The 16,868-nt window shown below is 49.7% G+C and overlaps 2 protein-coding genes across 4 annotated transcripts in view; both read right to left on the bottom strand.

The window, feature by feature from the left end:
- Window positions 1–9,400, bottom strand: part of NAAA (N-acylethanolamine acid amidase) — a 31,225-nt gene extending 21,825 nt beyond the window's left edge. The window contains exons 1-2 of one of the 3 annotated variants that reach the window (XM_090032036.1): window positions 9,029–9,400; window positions 8,241–8,405 (exon numbers count right to left, since the gene is read on the bottom strand). In XM_090032036.1, the coding sequence (XP_089888162.1) occupies window positions 8,241–8,405; window positions 9,029–9,384 (521 nt within the window). In that variant the 5' untranslated portion in view covers window positions 9,385–9,400. The remainder of the gene's footprint in view (window positions 1–8,240; window positions 8,406–9,028) is intronic. The other 2 variants (XM_090032034.1, XM_090032035.1) reach the window with 2 other exon arrangements.
- Window positions 9,401–13,662: 4,262 nt separating this feature from the next.
- The window catches only part of SDAD1 (SDA1 domain containing 1), a 34,335-nt gene continuing 31,129 nt past the window's right edge, over window positions 13,663–16,868 (bottom strand). Inside the window, exons 20-22 of the mRNA XM_090032033.1 lie at window positions 16,643–16,727; window positions 16,002–16,163; window positions 13,663–14,170 (exon numbers count right to left, since the gene is read on the bottom strand). Of these exons, the coding sequence (XP_089888159.1) occupies window positions 14,120–14,170; window positions 16,002–16,163; window positions 16,643–16,727 (298 nt within the window). The 3' untranslated portion in view covers window positions 13,663–14,119. The remainder of the gene's footprint in view (window positions 14,171–16,001; window positions 16,164–16,642; window positions 16,728–16,868) is intronic.

Raw genomic sequence — 16,868 nt, 5'->3', positions numbered from 1 at the left:
CAGGTGGAGCGCTGCAGAGGCAGCTGCTGGCCGCATCCAGCCAGTTGGTGGGCTGGATCCACCCCTGCCTTAACCAAAGGAATTCCCAAAAACATTTCAAATGCTCACACACAACTACAAGGAACAATATCCAAAACAAGCCAAACACCCTATGATACAGGAGAGTTGTATGTTTTTATTAGGGGTTGCAGAAATATAGTACATTTGAGGGAACAGTAAATGGTCCTGTATTACAGTAAAAGCTGTGTTAGCCGGCATTCTGCTAGCTGGAATACTCTATTAACCAGAATTTCCAGCTGGCCGGATGCAGGGGGAGGCTTGCACGTGGCGACTGCTGTCACTGCCATCCACCACCCTGTGCTGCCGCTGCTCCACATGCAGCTGCCACCCTCCTCCGCCCCCTGCATTATCTGCCTCAGATAACCAGAATTTTTACATAACTGGCACCCCCCATTCCCCAGTCGTGCCAGATAACAGAGCTTTTACTGTATAATATATATAGTACTATAATGTATATAGAAGAAAGGGAATTCAGATGACACTTGCAACTTTAACACTGACTTGAGTGCTTAACTGTATAATTTATAAGGTTCACTGATCACACTGTGTTTACACTGTGGCAGCCTTCCAGGAGTTCTGGCTGTCCTGGAGCAAGCAGTGGCTGGCCTTCCCCTAGGCTCAGAAATGGCGGGATGTGGGGAAAGTGCATGTTCAGCCCTTTTGTTGCAACTGCACCCAGGGCCACTCACAACAGAGGGAGGAAGCCAGGACCCAGCTTGAGAGGGAGGTGCTGGAGCAGGAGAGGTGCCTGGCCCCGACCCAACCAACCCAACCCCTCTGTGGAGAGTATCGGGAGAAGCAGGAGGAGTTTTGTGCTCTGGACGACTGCTGGGTCCACAGCACATTCATCTGCCCGCGTGTCAAGCTCCTTTGGGAGATAGCCTGTGGTTCCTGCTTTTTCTATGCCTTGGAGAAGAGGAGGGGTGTCAAGAAGTACATCGCCAACCTCTTGGCAAGCAATGGCACCCCCTAATGGCTGCAGGAGAGATGCAAGCAAGGGTGAGAGATTTCTATGGAGAGCACTTCTCTCTCGATCTGACTAATGCTGACATCTGCCAAGTCCTGTGGGAAGGATTACCACAGGTCAGCATGGGCAACCAGGACTGGCTCCTCTCACCTCTCACCCTGGTCAAGCTCTCAGATGCCCTCCACCTGATGCCTGTTAAGAAAGCCCTGGGCATCACCAAGCTGACTGTGGAGTTCTACTGGGCCTTCTGGGATGTCATTGGCTTAGATCTTGCTGAAGTTTGGGCCAAGTCCGAAGGGGACAGGGAGCTCCCCGTCATGCAGGAGGGCTGCTTGGACCCTCTTGCTCAAGAAGGAAGACCCCTGCGATGTGAGGAACTGGCATCCCATCTCCTTCCTTCGCATGGACTACAAGGTTGTGGTGAAGGCCATCTCACTGGGCCTGAAGTCCATGCTAACGGATGTGATCCACCCTGACCAGACATACACAGTGCTGGGGAGAACCACCTTTGATAACCTGTATCTGGTCCATGACCTCATGGAGCTTGTGTGTCAGAGGGCCTGTCATTTGTCTTTCTGTCCCTCAATCAGGAGAAGACATTTGACAGGGTGGATCAAGGGCACCTTATAGGCATGCTGAGGGTGTTTGGCTTTGGTCCTTGCCTTGTGCAGTTTCTCCAGGTGCTGTCCACCTCCATAGAGTATATGGTCTAGCTCATCTGGACTCTGACGGAGCCTATCCTGTTCAGGCAGGGAGTACATCAAGGCTGTCCACTGTCTGGCCAACTTTACACCGTTACTCTCCAGTTCTTTCTTTGCCTTGTGCTCAAGAAGATGGCGGAACTGGTGCTCTGAGAGCCAGCCATGGGGCTGGTCCTGTCACAGTACATTGACAATGTGCTCCCCACTGTCCAGGACCCGGGTGACCTGGCACAGGTGGGGAAGCCTGCCAGTCCATCTACTTGGTAGCCCCTTCTGCCCTGGTCAATTGTGCTAAGAGCTCTGACCTGGTGGTGAGTGATGGATGGTAGGTGGGCTCACTTCCACCCATGCTCCAAGGCATCTGCTGGGGCACAGGTTAGCTGGTCTTCCTGGGGTCCACCTACCCCTCAGGGAACCCGCCCTGCTGGAGAACTGGCAACAGCTAGTAGTCAGGGTGTTGAAGTGGCTGCAGGCCTGCTGCAGTGTCTCTCCCTTCACGGGAGTGTGCTGGTTATTAACCAGCTGGTCTTGTCCATGCTCTGGAACCAGTTCAACACCTTTCCCATGCCCCTGGAGCTCCTGGCCAGGCTCCAGAGATGGGCACTGAGGTTTCATAGTTGGTAGGGTCAGAAGGGACCTGAGCAGATCATCAAGTCTGACCCCCTGCCCTGGCAGGAAAGAGTACTGGGGTGGAACGACCCCAGCAAGGTGATTGTCTAGCCTTGTCTTAAAGACCCCCAGGGTAGGAGCTGGCACCACTTCGCTTGGAAGTTGGTTCCAGATCCTAGTTGCCCAGACAGTGAGTTAGCGCCTCCTGATGTCTAATCGGAATCTACCCTCTGCCAGCTTGTGACCGTTATTCTTGGTCACCCCGGGAGTGCTCGGGGGAACAGGGACTCCCCCAGTGCCTGCTGGTTCCCTCTGACTAGTTTGTAACAGGCCACTAGATCCCCCCTCAGCCTTCTCTTGTGGAGGCTGAACAGGTTCAGATACTGTAGCCTCTCCTCGTAGGGCCTGCCCTGCTGCCCCATGATCATGCGCGTGGGTGGCCCTCCTCTGGACCCTCTCCATGTTGTCCACATCCCTCTTGAAGTGTGGCGCCCAGAACTGGATGCAGTACTCCAGCTGCAGCCTGACCAGAGGGGGAGGATCACCTCCTTGGACCTGCCTGAGATGCATCTGTGGATGCATGACAAGGTGCGGTTGGCCTTCCTGACTGCAGGTTCTTCTGGCCAAGGCAACACTGGGTCTTTGCAGGGGTCCTGAGATTCCCTTTGTGGGAGGGTGGGCAGCGCCTGGTCTGCCTCTGCAGCCAAATCCACCCCTTCTGCTTTCAGGCCCTGCAGAGGCTCCTCTATGGTGCCAGTAGCAATGCAGCACAGAGCCTTCCTCCACCGTCTCCAAGGGATCCAATATGACTGGCAGCTCTTCTATCTGTGAGGGCTCCCCAAGCAGGACCTAGAAGAGCTTCCAGGTTTCTACCAGGACCTCCTCAGGGGCTGGAGGCTGGTTTCTACCTCCAGGTCCCCAGGGATGGTCACCCAGGATGCTGACCTACTTGCTGAGCCTCTGCTGAAGAACCCGCAGCTGGTGATGCCAGCGACAGGGTGCCCTGGAGGATAGTCCTGGCCCACACCACCCACATCAGGGACCTCCTGGATTATGCCAGACAGGCTGGGCAGATCCTGATGCGCTGGCCCCACCCACAGAGTTGCCAATGTTACGTGTACTCTGCCACCTACTCCAAGAAGTCAAGGCTGCCCTAATGGACACTGCTTTGCCTACATAGACCAGATAATGTGTGAAGGCAGTCCTCAGCAGGCCCAACATTGCTCTCTGCCCCACTATCTTAGTAGGCTGGGGAATACCAAACCCATCTGCTTTCAATTCACCCACCACCGCCAGCTCTACATGCTCATACTCCACATGGTCTAGTGGATCTGGTGGCCTGTCCTCACGTCCCACCCTGACAACAAGTGGCGGGACACCCTAGGTAAGGGTGGAGGCAAAGGTCCCCGGTGGACAAGTTTGTATTCCACCTTGATCCTGCAAACCACCAGGACCTCCCTGGCTGCTGCTGAAGCCGAGACAGGATGCAGCAGGAGCCTGAAGAACTGCTGCAGGCTCCTGCTCTCCCCACCACCACTTTCTTCTGGACCTAAAGCCCCCCTCCTTTACTGGGGGGAGAAGGGGCCTCCTGCCTCCATACCACCAGCACAAGCCACCATCTGCTGCTGTGGCTGCCTGCTACCAGAGGGGATCCCAACACACCAGTAAGGCTCTTCCATCAGCAACACCTGCCTGCTTGCTAGCTACTTCAGCAGCAACCCGTGTCTGCCCTCCTGTGGCTTGTCCTGTGCTCCATTCCCCCTCTTCTGGTGTCTTGTGATCAACTGAATAAGCCAGCAATGTGCTTTCCCTTTCCCTCTTGTGTGTGTCCCTGTTCATCTTTGTGATTCGCCTCCAGCCCCAGCCCCTCACACATATACCACCCCCACACAGGTCATCCATACTGACCTGCAGCAGTCTCTCTCACAGGACCTGGCCAGTGTCAGCATTAGTTGGATACAACTAGCATAGATCAGTATGGAGGACTGGGACCAGCTCATGGGTCATAGCTGTCCTCCAACTGATGCATAATGCTACAGGTACAAGTATAGATGACCTCCAACTGATGCCCACCAAAAAAGCACTGGGTATCAAGGGGCTGACTATGGAGTTCTATTGCCCTTTCTAGGATGTTGTTGGCCTGGACCTTGAAGGGGATGGGGACCTCCCCCTGTCATGCAGAAGGGCCGTTCTGACCCTGCTGCCCAAAAAGGGGGCATTCCACGATCTGAGGAACTGGCGCTCAGTCTCGGTCCTCTGTATGGACTATAGGGTCATTGTAACAGGTTGGGGCCCCGGGGTGGCAATGATACCCCCTGGTGGCTCCATGACCATGCCTTACTCTACACCTAGGATGCACCCCCATCTCACCTGCCACGCCTTGATGGATTATAAATTAATATAAAGGGAGGCTGCCCATGGACCATTGCTTGACCCCAGTCGTACTGGCCCCAGACCCCTGGCTGGGCCTCTGCAATCAACTGTGCCATAGGGCACTCTAATTGCGTGGCTCCAAACCGCCCCTTTAACACCTGCAAGGCATGGAGCATGGTATCGGTATATTGTCCCTCTGTTGGGGCCTCGGCCTCTGGCCCTTTAATTTAGTCTACTAGCCTAGGCCTACTGACTAGGACTTGGCTCTGAGGCACTAGCTTCCTTTGTCCCTTTTAGGCATCGAGCCCAAAGCCCCCGCTGTGGCTGTGTTCCTTTTGGGCACTGGGCCCCTCTGTCGCTCACTAAGCCTTTAAGCCCTGATCCTCTCTCTGGCAGGGATCACGGCAGTCAAGTGCTCCCCTGGACACTAATGGGGCCTCCACCTTCCCTATAGCTTCATCTGCAAACCACTGGTAAAAACAATATAAACACAAGCCCCTGGGCTATAACATAAATACCAACATATAGCAGCCTTCTACCCCTGCAAGAGTATAAACACTCACTAACCCAGCATCCCGGGCCTCCCCTGGGCAGGAGTTCCTTCCCTGGTGACAGCCAAGGAGAGACTGCCCTGCTAGCCCCAACCCTCAGCATATATGTAGACTGGGTCTTGCCTGCATCCAGTCATCTGTACTTGTACCTGTAGCATACCAGGTTGCAGCCCCTCTTCTATGTCCTCAAGAATTTCCTGCAGAGGTTCTCACTGCACTTCTCCCCACACCCTTTTTGTTATGCAGTTCTAGTCTGTGACCCCTCCAAGCCCTGGGACATCCTGGTCAACCTCCTCCTGGCTCTGGCCAAGCTGGCCATCTATAAGACCAAGAAGGAGGCTCTGGCCAAGAGGAACCTGGGCACCTGTGGCACTGTCTTCCTGGTACACCCTGCTCACATCTCCAGGCAGTTTCATAGGTCGGCATCTACAGGCTCCCTTGACTTGTTCAGGGGGCAGTAGGTGCTGGCTGGTGCGCTCTGCTTGGCTTCCCCTTCTGAATCCCTAGTTATTTGCCTGTGACCTTACTCCTGTTCCTTTTTGTTGTCCCAAGCATTCAGTTCATGTGTCCTCAGTGGCTTCCCTTCTTAAGGGAGGCTTATTGTTTTCTGTGATGGGCCAATGATGGGCCCATAGTCTACCCAGCCAGACCAGAGCTTGTATAGAGACTCACCTCAGGGCCAAAGGGTTGCTGTACAGACTTCAGAGATGTATGACCAGCCACCTGAAGGCTGGCTCCACCTGAAATGGTCAGCTCGGGCAGCATGCTGCCACATGCAGCTGAAATGGGCTCTTGACTGCCGGGAGTTCTGCTGGAAGCTAAGAGGGGCTACTGCCACACATGCAGATCCCCCGGAGAGGGGAAAGCATGAGATCAGCAGAGCTTGTACAAACTGTGTGGAGACACAAGGACAGTGCCACGAGCTAGAGCCAGAGGCTGGAGCCAGGGACCAAGCCAGAGTCAGGACTGGGAGCTGGAGCTGGGGACAACGCCAGACAGCAAGAGGATAAACCCCTCTATCAGAGAAGCTGCAGCGAGAGCTGTTGTGGGAAGGGGACAACAGAGTTGAGTCAAAAAATGAGGGGTTTGGCTATGGTGGTAGGGTAAACCAGTTTAATTGATCAGGGAGGCAGTGAGGGAGTGACTTGTAAACTGGCATGTCCTAAATAAATTTAGTGAAGATAAGCTGGTGCCTTGAGAGCTCCTTAATTGATGAAATATCAATAAGGAATGAACAATGACAAAACTTTTTTTATCTGATGAAATATAAATAAGGATCAAGTGATGATGAACTCATTTACCAATGAAGTATAAGTAAGGATTAATCAAGTTAGGGCAAACTTGTTAGCAAATGAAGTATAAATAAGGACTAATTGAGTGAGGACAATTTGTTGATTGGGGAAGTACCAATAAGGACCAACTGATGTGGTGAACAGGTGGTCAGACTCACTAACGTGAATTATAAAACAGCTCATTAGTTGGATAAGCCAGCAAAAAGGAAATTGTTAGTTGGCTACTCCCAAGGACAAGTTACCAGAATGACTGATTAATAGCCTGGCACCACCCGGTGTATTTTATGAAGAAGAGGGCCTGAGTCTGTATAGGTGTGGTAAGGGCAGAGAACAGGGGAGGTGGAACCTGGTGAGAAAAGAGCTTGCCCTCAAGTTCTACCACTGACTGTGATAAACATCACACTTCCTTTTTTTCCTCTTTTTTACTTTGAACATCAAGGCACAGTAGGTAAATAACAAGGGAGACTCCAAAATGGGGGAGTGGGTAAGGACTTGCACTTTCATACCCCTCCATATCATTAATCATCCTTGTTGTGCTTCTTTGTACCTTTACATACAGATGGGGTTATACTGCATAGTGTGTAATGAGCAGTATATGTGGGATAACACTAGAGAGAAAGTGGTTTTCCCCATCTAGGAGAATGTTCATGATTCCAAAAATTTCTTATCTTGGATGAGGTCTAATTAGTAAAAATCTGAAAAATTTTCAAACTGACAATCAGAAAAATGTTGCTTTAGATCAATGTTTGAGGCACCCCTCAGAAAATTCTTGCTCTTTGACTTTTCCACAGCCAAAAGGATTGAAAATAACAGAGCAGTTCTTCTATTGCAAAGCACTAAGAAAGACCATAACAGGTCAGATGTTTTCAACACTGTGGATTCCTATTTGAAATGTCTGGGTTTATTTTGTGAATCATGTTTGCATACCTAACAGTGCTAACATTCTGAGACACCCCAGGGTGCCCGTAAAGGGATCTCAAGGCACCCAGGGTACTGCAGCACCCTGGTTGAGAATTGCTGGACTAAATTTTTTAAAAATTACTTAACATGTTAAAATAAAACTCACGGCAGACACGGCCTTGTTCCTTCTGAGTGAAATTCTACAACCTAAACCGGAGGTGTCAAACTCTCTTGGCCCCTTCAGACCAGATCCAGACAGCAGAGAGCCTTGTGGGCTAGATCCAGATCCACCTACAATGGTAGGGTAAGCAGATTCAGGGAGTCACAGGGGTTAGCACAGCTCTAGGGCTCTGTATGCAAGGATTTGGCTCACTCTACCCCTCCCCCACAACACCTTCAGGAGCTCCACAGGGCCAGATCTTTGATACACCTAGCCTAAATGATAAAAAGTCATTTAGAATTCTAATTGTATAAACCAAACTAACAAGATTTTAAATGGACAGGCTTGTTTTCTAGTGTACAGAGCTGGTCTTCCTGTTCTGAGGTTTGAAGCTAAGACCAGAGTGCATTATTCTTGCATAACATTAAAAGTTGGATGACATCATTTCATGCCATACCAGCTCTCTCAACACCCGATCAGTGGAAACTTTCTAACTGAACATACGAGCTGGAACAGACCAAACATTCAAGGCAGAAACTAAGCAATTTTAATACTAAGTGTTTAATATGAGGCTGCCCTGCACCGAGATGCTTCAATATTCCTTTCTATAACAGACCAGATACTTACGCAGTGGCTTCATAGGCCAGACTAAGGAGAATCCCATCTCCCACACTCATCCCCAGGGCATTGCATATTCCCTGGATCTCTCCTGCAAAGGGCTGAGGGATGAAGAACTCCAATTCCGCTGCTAACGGCCGAATGACAGTGTGGACCCACTTTGGTATGGTTTGTCTGGAAGACACGCAAACGGTAGCTAATCACACTTTTGACGTAATCACAGACAAGCCCTGGATATCATTAGCTAGTTGCTGAATCCACGTAGAAGGGTGGACATGTACCTGGCTGGGGCCATCTGACCTCTGTGCCCTTTCCTGCCCAGGGCAGGGGGTCGGACTCAATGATCTACTGAGGTCCCTTCCGACCCAAACGTCTATGATCTATGAACACAGTCTCTCTGCTTAGCCCAAAACAGGACATGGCTTTAAAAAACGAAACAAAAACCAAACACCTTAGCAGCCATCTTTATCTGACCTCACAGGTTTTTTGTCCCCTGCATTTACTGTGGTGGAATAATCCCTCTCAGCTGAGCAGGAGAAGTCAAGTTAAACACATTCCCACTGGCTTGCAGCTAGGGGAAAACTGTAAAGCGTCCTCGTCTCCCTCAAACCCCCACCTGAGGGCAGCTCTGGGGGTGAGGGGGGTTACAACAGCATCTGCTTCCTTTCAACGCACAAAGTCTCAAGTACTCGGACTTGAGAGGAGCAAGCCCCGCTCCCCCACCCCCGCGAGGCCAAGCACAGCGCTGCTCCTGGTGCCGAGGGACGCGCCCTCCCCGAGGCCCGGCGCTCACTCACTCAATGATGCGGGTGAAGAAGTGTAGCAGCAGCCCTGGCTCGAAGCGCTGCAGCACCGGCAGCCAGCGCAGGTCGGGGTCGCCGTCCAGGCTCACGTTGCAGAGCGGCGCGGCCCCCGCCGACACCGCGCCCAGCAGCGACAACAGCAGCAGCGCCCAGCCCGCCACCCGCCGCCCCATGGCGTCCGGAGCCGCCCGGAAGAGCCCCCGCCCCGCCCCCATGCTGCAAAACCGCCGGGGCGACCGCCAGCAGTCACCCGCTCGGGGTGCCCCCGCCTTCCGGAAAGGGCCAATCGCGAGCTTAGGTCTGGGGGCGGGACAGGGGTTCAGCGCAGGGGCCCTCTGCTCCGCTCCCATCCTGGGAGGCGGCAGGACCGCCCGCCCCGAGGTGCTTCCGAAGAAGTTAGGATGTATTTTCTTCCCAGAGAAACCAAGACAGGAGAGGGGAAGTCACTCACTTGGGCAGAGCTAGGAAGGCGACCTAGGTAGGTAGGTCGTAGTCCCCCCAGCCAGGTCCCTTGTGGCTAAGGAAGCTTTTCCTCTCTGCTGTTGCTGAAGTGAAAGATGGTACAATAAATACAGCGAGGGGCTGGCCTGGCTTGGCAGCCATCTCCACAATGAGCTGATGTCCGACAAGAAATCCTACGGAAAGTGGGACTCTCATGACAGAGTAAAAGTATGACTTGGGTGTGCAGAGAGACAAGGGCAAGGCCTCATGCAAGATATAACACACCCAAGCAGCAACAAAAACACAATTTTGCAAGCGTGTCAAAACTAAGGAAAACCACAAAAGCCACAAGGGTGTTTCTCAAGCAATGGGACGCTTCAGATAGATTATTCAACAGATATCTCAAACAGTGCAAAAGTGGTGGATTGTTTTTGTCACGGTGGGACCAGGGTTTTTTGGCAAAATGGTTGGTGGGACATAAGGTGCAAAAGGTTGAGAACTGCTGCCTTAGGGAATGCACAAGGCAGTCTAGTCACAAGATTGCAGAAAAGGCTGAAGTATTTAATGCTTTTTTTTTTAACTTTAGTCTATGGGGCAGCTAGCAGATGACAGGCACAGTTGGCAGCAAAGATAGGGGAGGAGTCCAAAACCTCTGATAATGGAAAAAGAGATTAGGGCGTACTCAGGGTAAAAATAAATGTTGCCATATGAAGTGGATCACTTGTGTTAGGATGTGTCCCAGTCCAATGGATCTGTTGTTTTGGGCCAGACACACATTGTCTGTTATCCCACCACATCAATGGGCAGGACAACAGGCAGTGCACTCTCCTGGGGCTTGGTCCTGCATACCCTGGGAATTCCCATGCAGGAGCAGGCCCCTCCAGCCCTGGCAAGATCTGCCCAGCTTTCTTGGCTTACTAAGACGTGTCCCCAGGATTTCCAGGGGCACATTGTAGGAAGAGGGGAATGACATGCAAACACACCCAGGGCTGGAGGGGCCTGATCTGCGTTCTTCCAGGATGGGCCAGGCTGGCACCGTTCTGTGCTGTGCTGTGCACCGCTGAAGCTGTGGGTAATGTGGGCTGGGCTGGACCCTGGTAAGTACATGAGCAATAGCCATGCTGTGTCCCCATAGGAGGGCCAGTGCTCCTGCTACACTTAATGGCCCACCTACCCCTAGTGGTGACCTTCCAATGACTTCCAGGCCTGTCGCTACAAGCTGGATCGCAGATCCCACTTGGTTACCTGGCCAAGTTCCCTGAAAATGTGGGCAGCTGTTACAGCAAGGGCATCTACAGGACTAGTAAGGGCAGAGGCCAGGACAAGGGCAATGCCCTGAGACATGCCGAGAGCTCTGTGAGCTTTGACCTTGGCTGCGCTGGTGGCCCCACGGCAGGAAAGCAAGCAGCACCTGAGTTATCATCAGGTTGGGAGGGAAGTATTTCCTTGGCCCCTGGCCAGGCAGCAAACTGGTTTTTGCAGCAAATATGCATCCCTCTGCTTACCCCACTCTCCCCCCATTTTCCCTCCTGCCAAGGCTTCTGTGCCTCCAGTGGCAGGGAGTGGAGGCTAACAAGGCAAGAGAACAGGAATGACTGGTAGGTTTGTGTTGCATCTGTTATGGTTAAGTGACATGATTAGAAAAGTTTAAACGGATAATTTTTTTAATGATATTTATACCTCTAACATCACCACTGCACAGGAGCTATTTCATAGACATTAGGGCTGGAAGGGACCTTGTAAGATCATCGGGTCCAGCCCCCTGCCCAAAGGGCAGGAAATCTTGCTGGGATCCTTTGATCCTAGCTGACAAGCATCCAAATGTTTCTTAAGTGTCCAGATTAGGTGCTTGCACCACCTCTGGGGGGAGTCTGTTCCAGGCCTTGGGGGCTTGGACAGTAAAGAAATTTTTCCTTATGTACAGCCTAAAATGGTCTTGCAGTAGTTTGTGACTATTGGACTGTGTCATCCCTTGGGGTGCTCTGATGAACAGGTGTTCCCCCAGATCCTGATGCACGCCCTGATGTACTTATAGGCTGCCACCGTTATTCAGTCATCTCTACATACACTACTGAAGTTATTTTTTAAAATAAAATTAAAATCTTTTATAGAAGATGTTCGATTTTTAGTAATTTTTTTTATCTATACTTTGTTGAAGGGATTTCTTCTGAAAAATTGCGCAGTCTTTGACTCGATTGGTTTGACTCAAGTCTCTGGGAGAGCTAATGCCCTTGAAACTACCACTGATTGGTTGAGGGTGATGGGGCAGGATGTTAGAGGGGTCACAAACTTGCTACCTGATAGGTTATGCCTGTGCCTCATAGAGGGCAGAAATCCTGGGCCCCCCTGTGACTACTGGCATGGCCAGGGGAGTGGCCTGCTGCAGAGTGGCTAATGGTGGCAGGAAGGTAAGCAAGGGCTGACACAGCCCCCATCACCCTCCAGTTGCCACTGCTATGGCCCCATCTCCCCAGTCATTAGGCCCCTCCCCATGCCCTGTGCTGGAGCTGCTGCTGTGGCAGTGGGCAGGTGGCAGTGGCAGCTCCAGCTCAGGCAGGAGGGCACACCATCACCACTGCATGTCCCTTGCTGGAGTTGGGGCTGCTGCCGCCGTGGCGGCTCCTTCGTGCCCCACTGTCTGGATTTGACAACAGGCTTCATATACCTGAAGGGCAATTACAGAGAGGATGGAGATAAACTATTCTCTGTGGCTGTAGATCAGGGTTGGGCAAAATATGGCCTGCAGGCTGGATTCGGCCTGCCAAGCCATTTTATCCAGCCTGCCAGGCCCCTAAAAAATTTAAGAAATTAGTATTTATTTGCCCTGGCAGCCTGTCAAAGCTGACAAGAGCCAGAGGCAGTATGTATGTGTGCAGGCAGGGAGAGTGCATGGCGGGGGGACAGACAGGCAGGCACAGTGTGTGTCTGTTGTATGCACGCACGTGCATGTGTGTTCACAGGCTGATTCCCCCTGCCTTGCACAGCCATACAAACAGACACCCCTATATCCCCTTACACACCCCAGGCTCCCCACAAACCCCATACCCACACCCCCCCACATGCTCCCTCACCTCAGATACCCACAGTCCCCCACAAACCTATACCCACCCCCCACAATATACAAGAGTAAGACTTCATTTTAAGCTATTGTGCAGTCATCTCTGTGTAACCTACGCAAACACATGTAAATCAGGGCAAAATATTTTTTTAAACCAAATTAATGAATGTTTAGATGTTTGCTTTCTGAGATGGCAAAACTCCTTGCTGAAAGGAATACTTCTAGGGGCAAGGGGAGGGACTTCTAGTGGCCAAGGTCAGGGGTTAGGGAGTGGGACTTCCAGTCACAAGATGGTGCCTAGGGGGCAGGGTACCTGTCAAAGGGCAAGGCTACCCATGTGGCCCTCAACAGCTTGCCAAAACTTGGCAAGTGGCTCTCCAGCTGAAATAATTGCCTGTCCCTGCTGTAGGGGATAGGACTAGGAGCAATGGCCTCAAGCTGCAGCAGAAGAAATTTAAGTTGGAGAATAGGAAGAACTCTTAGGAGAGTGGCCAAGCAGCGGAACAGGCTAACTAGAGCAGTTGCGGAGTCCCTGGAAATTTTCAAGAGCAGGTTAGACAGACACTTGGCCAGGATGGTTTAGTTTGGGGTGATCCTGCCTTGGGCAGGGGGCTGAGTTAGATGACATCATGAGGTCCCTTTTAGTTCTATTCTCCTGTCATCCTATATAGGGAAAAGTGGAATAAAAATGAATGTCTATATTTAAAAAAAAAAAAAAAAAAGCCTTGATAAAACCCCCCTGAAATAGAACAGTCAAGGAAAAAAGTTGGAGAAAAAAGCCATGGCAGAAAAAGAATGTAAATTATTCCTGGGGGAAAACAACTGTATAGCAAAACTTTCCCACAGAATAAAAGGGCAGGCTGCAGATGTGGATAAGGATATGTACTTCATTTAAGCTTCTGTACAGATTTAGACCCCATTCAACAAATTGGTACAGGCAGATGTTGGTGTCCACTAGTGTTACATGTGGGGCATTTTTAAAAAAACAAAAACACACATCTTTTTTACCTATTCTCTCTACTCCTGCCTTATAATACAGCATTCTAGAATTTTGTGCAACCACAATCATTTCACCGACTTGGACAAACTATGAAACTAGTTGTTTTAAACCCAGAGAGGAAAGTAAACATGACCACTTAGAAAGGTTTATTTTAAAGTCCAAAAAAATTCCATCCTTAAGACCAATCACAAGACACACACACTTTACATTGTTTGATTTAGGACTTCTGTTGTCCTTCCCATTGCCGGACTTGTTAATTAAAGCAAACACCAAATTGTCAAAAGTTTTACCTGAATATTTACATTACTACTTAACTGGAAATAAGTTATAGTCAATAAAAAGTTAAATTGTTTCCCCTCTAGGGATGTTCCAGAAATCAAGATCTTGAATATTAAGGCCTCTTTGCTCCTCTCAAAAGTACTGTCACAAAGAGTCACATTCCAGCATCAGTTATATTCAGTTACAGGCAATCAACATTCAGCTTTTCAGTGATGGTTATCCTGTACTTATATATAACACCACGAACATTTCTAGGGTAATACCCCACAATAATATAAAACCATCTCTTCTTTTGTTGTTTCAACTGTTATTTCAGAAGCCTTTTTCTCTTTTTCAAGAGCGCATCTCGTAAAGCCAGCTGTAATACAAAGATAAAACATCAGTTTGTGTAAACCGTGGAGTACTGAGGTATTTTGAAATAAAAAAACCTGCCACTTGTAACACAGAACCTCTCCTCTGATGTGTATGCTATTCATACAAATAGTCCACTGATCACTGTCAGTCACCTCTAGGGGAAAAAATGTTAGCAGATGAGATCATCACAGAAGCATAAACAGAACTGAAACACCTTTAGGTCAGTGGTTCTTAACCAGGATGCCTTTCAAGGGTGCTGTGGCATGGGTGACACTGCTGCTGCCCTGTGAACCCATTTCCAGGAGGTGTGTGCAAAGCCAGACTGAGATGCACCTAATGCATGCAGGAGTGCACCCTCCTGCTGCAGCTACTTCACTGTCCAGCTCCATAGGTGCTTTCTGAAAGTAGAGGTGCAGTTCCACTTGGCAGCAGAAGCACTACAGCCTGGAGACAGCCAGTTGAGAACTACTGCACTAAATGCTTGTCCCATAACAAGTATCAGCCCTCTTATTTTTTCTTATACAGGGAGAAGGAAATAGCTTGCCATACCTACCCGGCTTCCCTGGCAGTAGTGCTCTGCAAGAATGATGGGAGCATGCCACAAGATCCTGGTGCAAGGCAAATGCACTCCATCTCCCATCCACTACCCTGCACTTGCCCCAGCTACTCCAGCAGTGCCTGGGGTTGCTCCTCTGGGGACTACTCTGACTACCACTGCTACTGCTGCCTTTCCCTACCCTTCCCTGCCCCCAGGCAACCCCTATGCCTCTCCCAGCAACACCTTCTGCTGGTAATGGGCAGGTAGACGTACAGGCAGAGCTTCATTTTGCAGCCTGGCTTTTCCCTTCCGCTTCCCCCCATACTCCTGGGACTGGTAGGAGGAGTAGTGGGGGTGCTCACTAGCATGTGAAACCCTGAAGGAACAGCTTCTGTAGCAGGTGCTGCCCTTGCCCCCTGAGGTACAGACTGGGGGTGAGACGGGCAAACTGGAAATAATAGGGCACATCATGGAAAGGTCCTTCCCCCACTGCCCTTAAATAGCACCAGCTAGATCACGACTCTCAACTTTTTTAGCCTCAAGGTCCCCCCCACACTCCATATCTTCTCTGAATTTAGATCTCTCAGTGATTTTCAATTGGGCTGCCACAAAATTCAGAAAAGTTATGGATGGGGGCCTTGAAGCTAAGGTTGAGAAGCACTAGTATAGACTAGTCCTTTGCTTAAAGAAAGATGCATGATTTCCTCTGGCACAGGAATGAAATGTTACATATTTTGAAACACTACCCCACCCTCACCCCCTTTTCGGGTTTAAGAGTGAAGTGCACCACCAGTTTTAAATCGAGAAAAAAAAAAGTGTGGCCCAGGTATCAAAAGTTCAGGAACCACGGGCTCTAGGCTAGGGGACCAAACCAGGTTATAATTACATTCCCAAATCATGCTACAACCCTACCAACTACTTTACAACATAACCCTGTCTTTATTACACTGACAAAGAAAAGCCATGATATAAGGTGGCTCCTCTGACAAGAGGCCTACACCCAGTGGCTTGTTAGAACACAGATTTCCAACATGCATACTAAGGCAAAGGAATGTTCCACCTGTAGAAGGGCCCTTTTTTCTGGGTGTACTAGCAAACAGGCATCATTTGAAGAGATGCAATCTATCGTATGTTCCTCTGCACCAAGTCCTGATACTGTGAAATCTTGAATTACATAAAAAGTCCCCTAAGCAAGTGATGAACATTTTTCTGTAACAAATTCTACACTGTTGTCAGAAAAGAGCATCACTGAGCAGTCTCTGGTTTACTTGTTTCTTGGTGTAAGCAGCATACCTACCTGTTTTTCCCTGAAGGACCTCTTATTTTTTGTCCTAACATTCTGACTGTATCTCATCATCATGAAGTTCTTCTTTTTCTTCTTTTCTTTGTTAGTGGAGCTGGCAAATGGATTCATTTTGGTTTTCTTTTTCACAAATTCTTTTCTGTTTGTCCTTCCAGCCTAAGGAAGAAATCACTGTTAAAAAATCTACAGAATTATCTCCTCTCTCACAACTTGCAACATCTAGCTAACCTCTGCTGTGTCACAATTTATCCCTGTACACACTTCTCCACACCAGCAACTATAAGTACAGATTCAACCTGTTTTTTCCAGGGCTAGTTTCATACATGTTATAAATGATTGGAATAAAAGTCTCCAAAAGGTTTTTAAAAAAACCCTGCACTAAGCATCACTCATGGTCAGAGGACAGGCACTTAACTGAGCTCAGCAGTGTTCTGTGTCAGGATAAAAAAAAAAAAAAAAATCTTAAGAGGGCAGAGATTTTCCAAAACGCTAGCAGCAGGAAGGCATCTACCTAACTGTGCTGATATCCTCTGAATCTCCCTCTTCTGAGTTCTTGTAATTTCCCAGATTGCAAAGTATGAATCCCTTGAGAAAAAAAATCTAGAGACAGGATCTGAAACTTTAAAGGTCCTTACCATTGCTGTTGCCAGCCTTGTTTCTTTGTCAGATTTGGGTTTCTTATGTAGATATTCAATGTCCCAGAGTGAAAGCAGCTCTCCTCTGCAAAAATGGAAACACAGTCATCATCTGGCTACTTCTCATACATGGGCTCATCACATCCTCACCCTCCCCATCATCTCTTATTCATTGCTGAGATGTCCCTTTCTGCCTCCAATGACATAATTGCCTGCTCTTTACCTT

The sequence above is a fragment of the Crocodylus siamensis genome, chromosome 2 (genome assembly GCF_052110815.1).
Source record: "Crocodylus siamensis isolate JL-2025a chromosome 2, ASM5211081v1, whole genome shotgun sequence".
Classification (NCBI taxonomy): Eukaryota; Metazoa; Chordata; order Crocodylia; family Crocodylidae; genus Crocodylus; species Crocodylus siamensis.
Note: the sequence above shows the minus strand (reverse complement) of the source record. Positions and strands in the feature narration are given on the sequence as shown.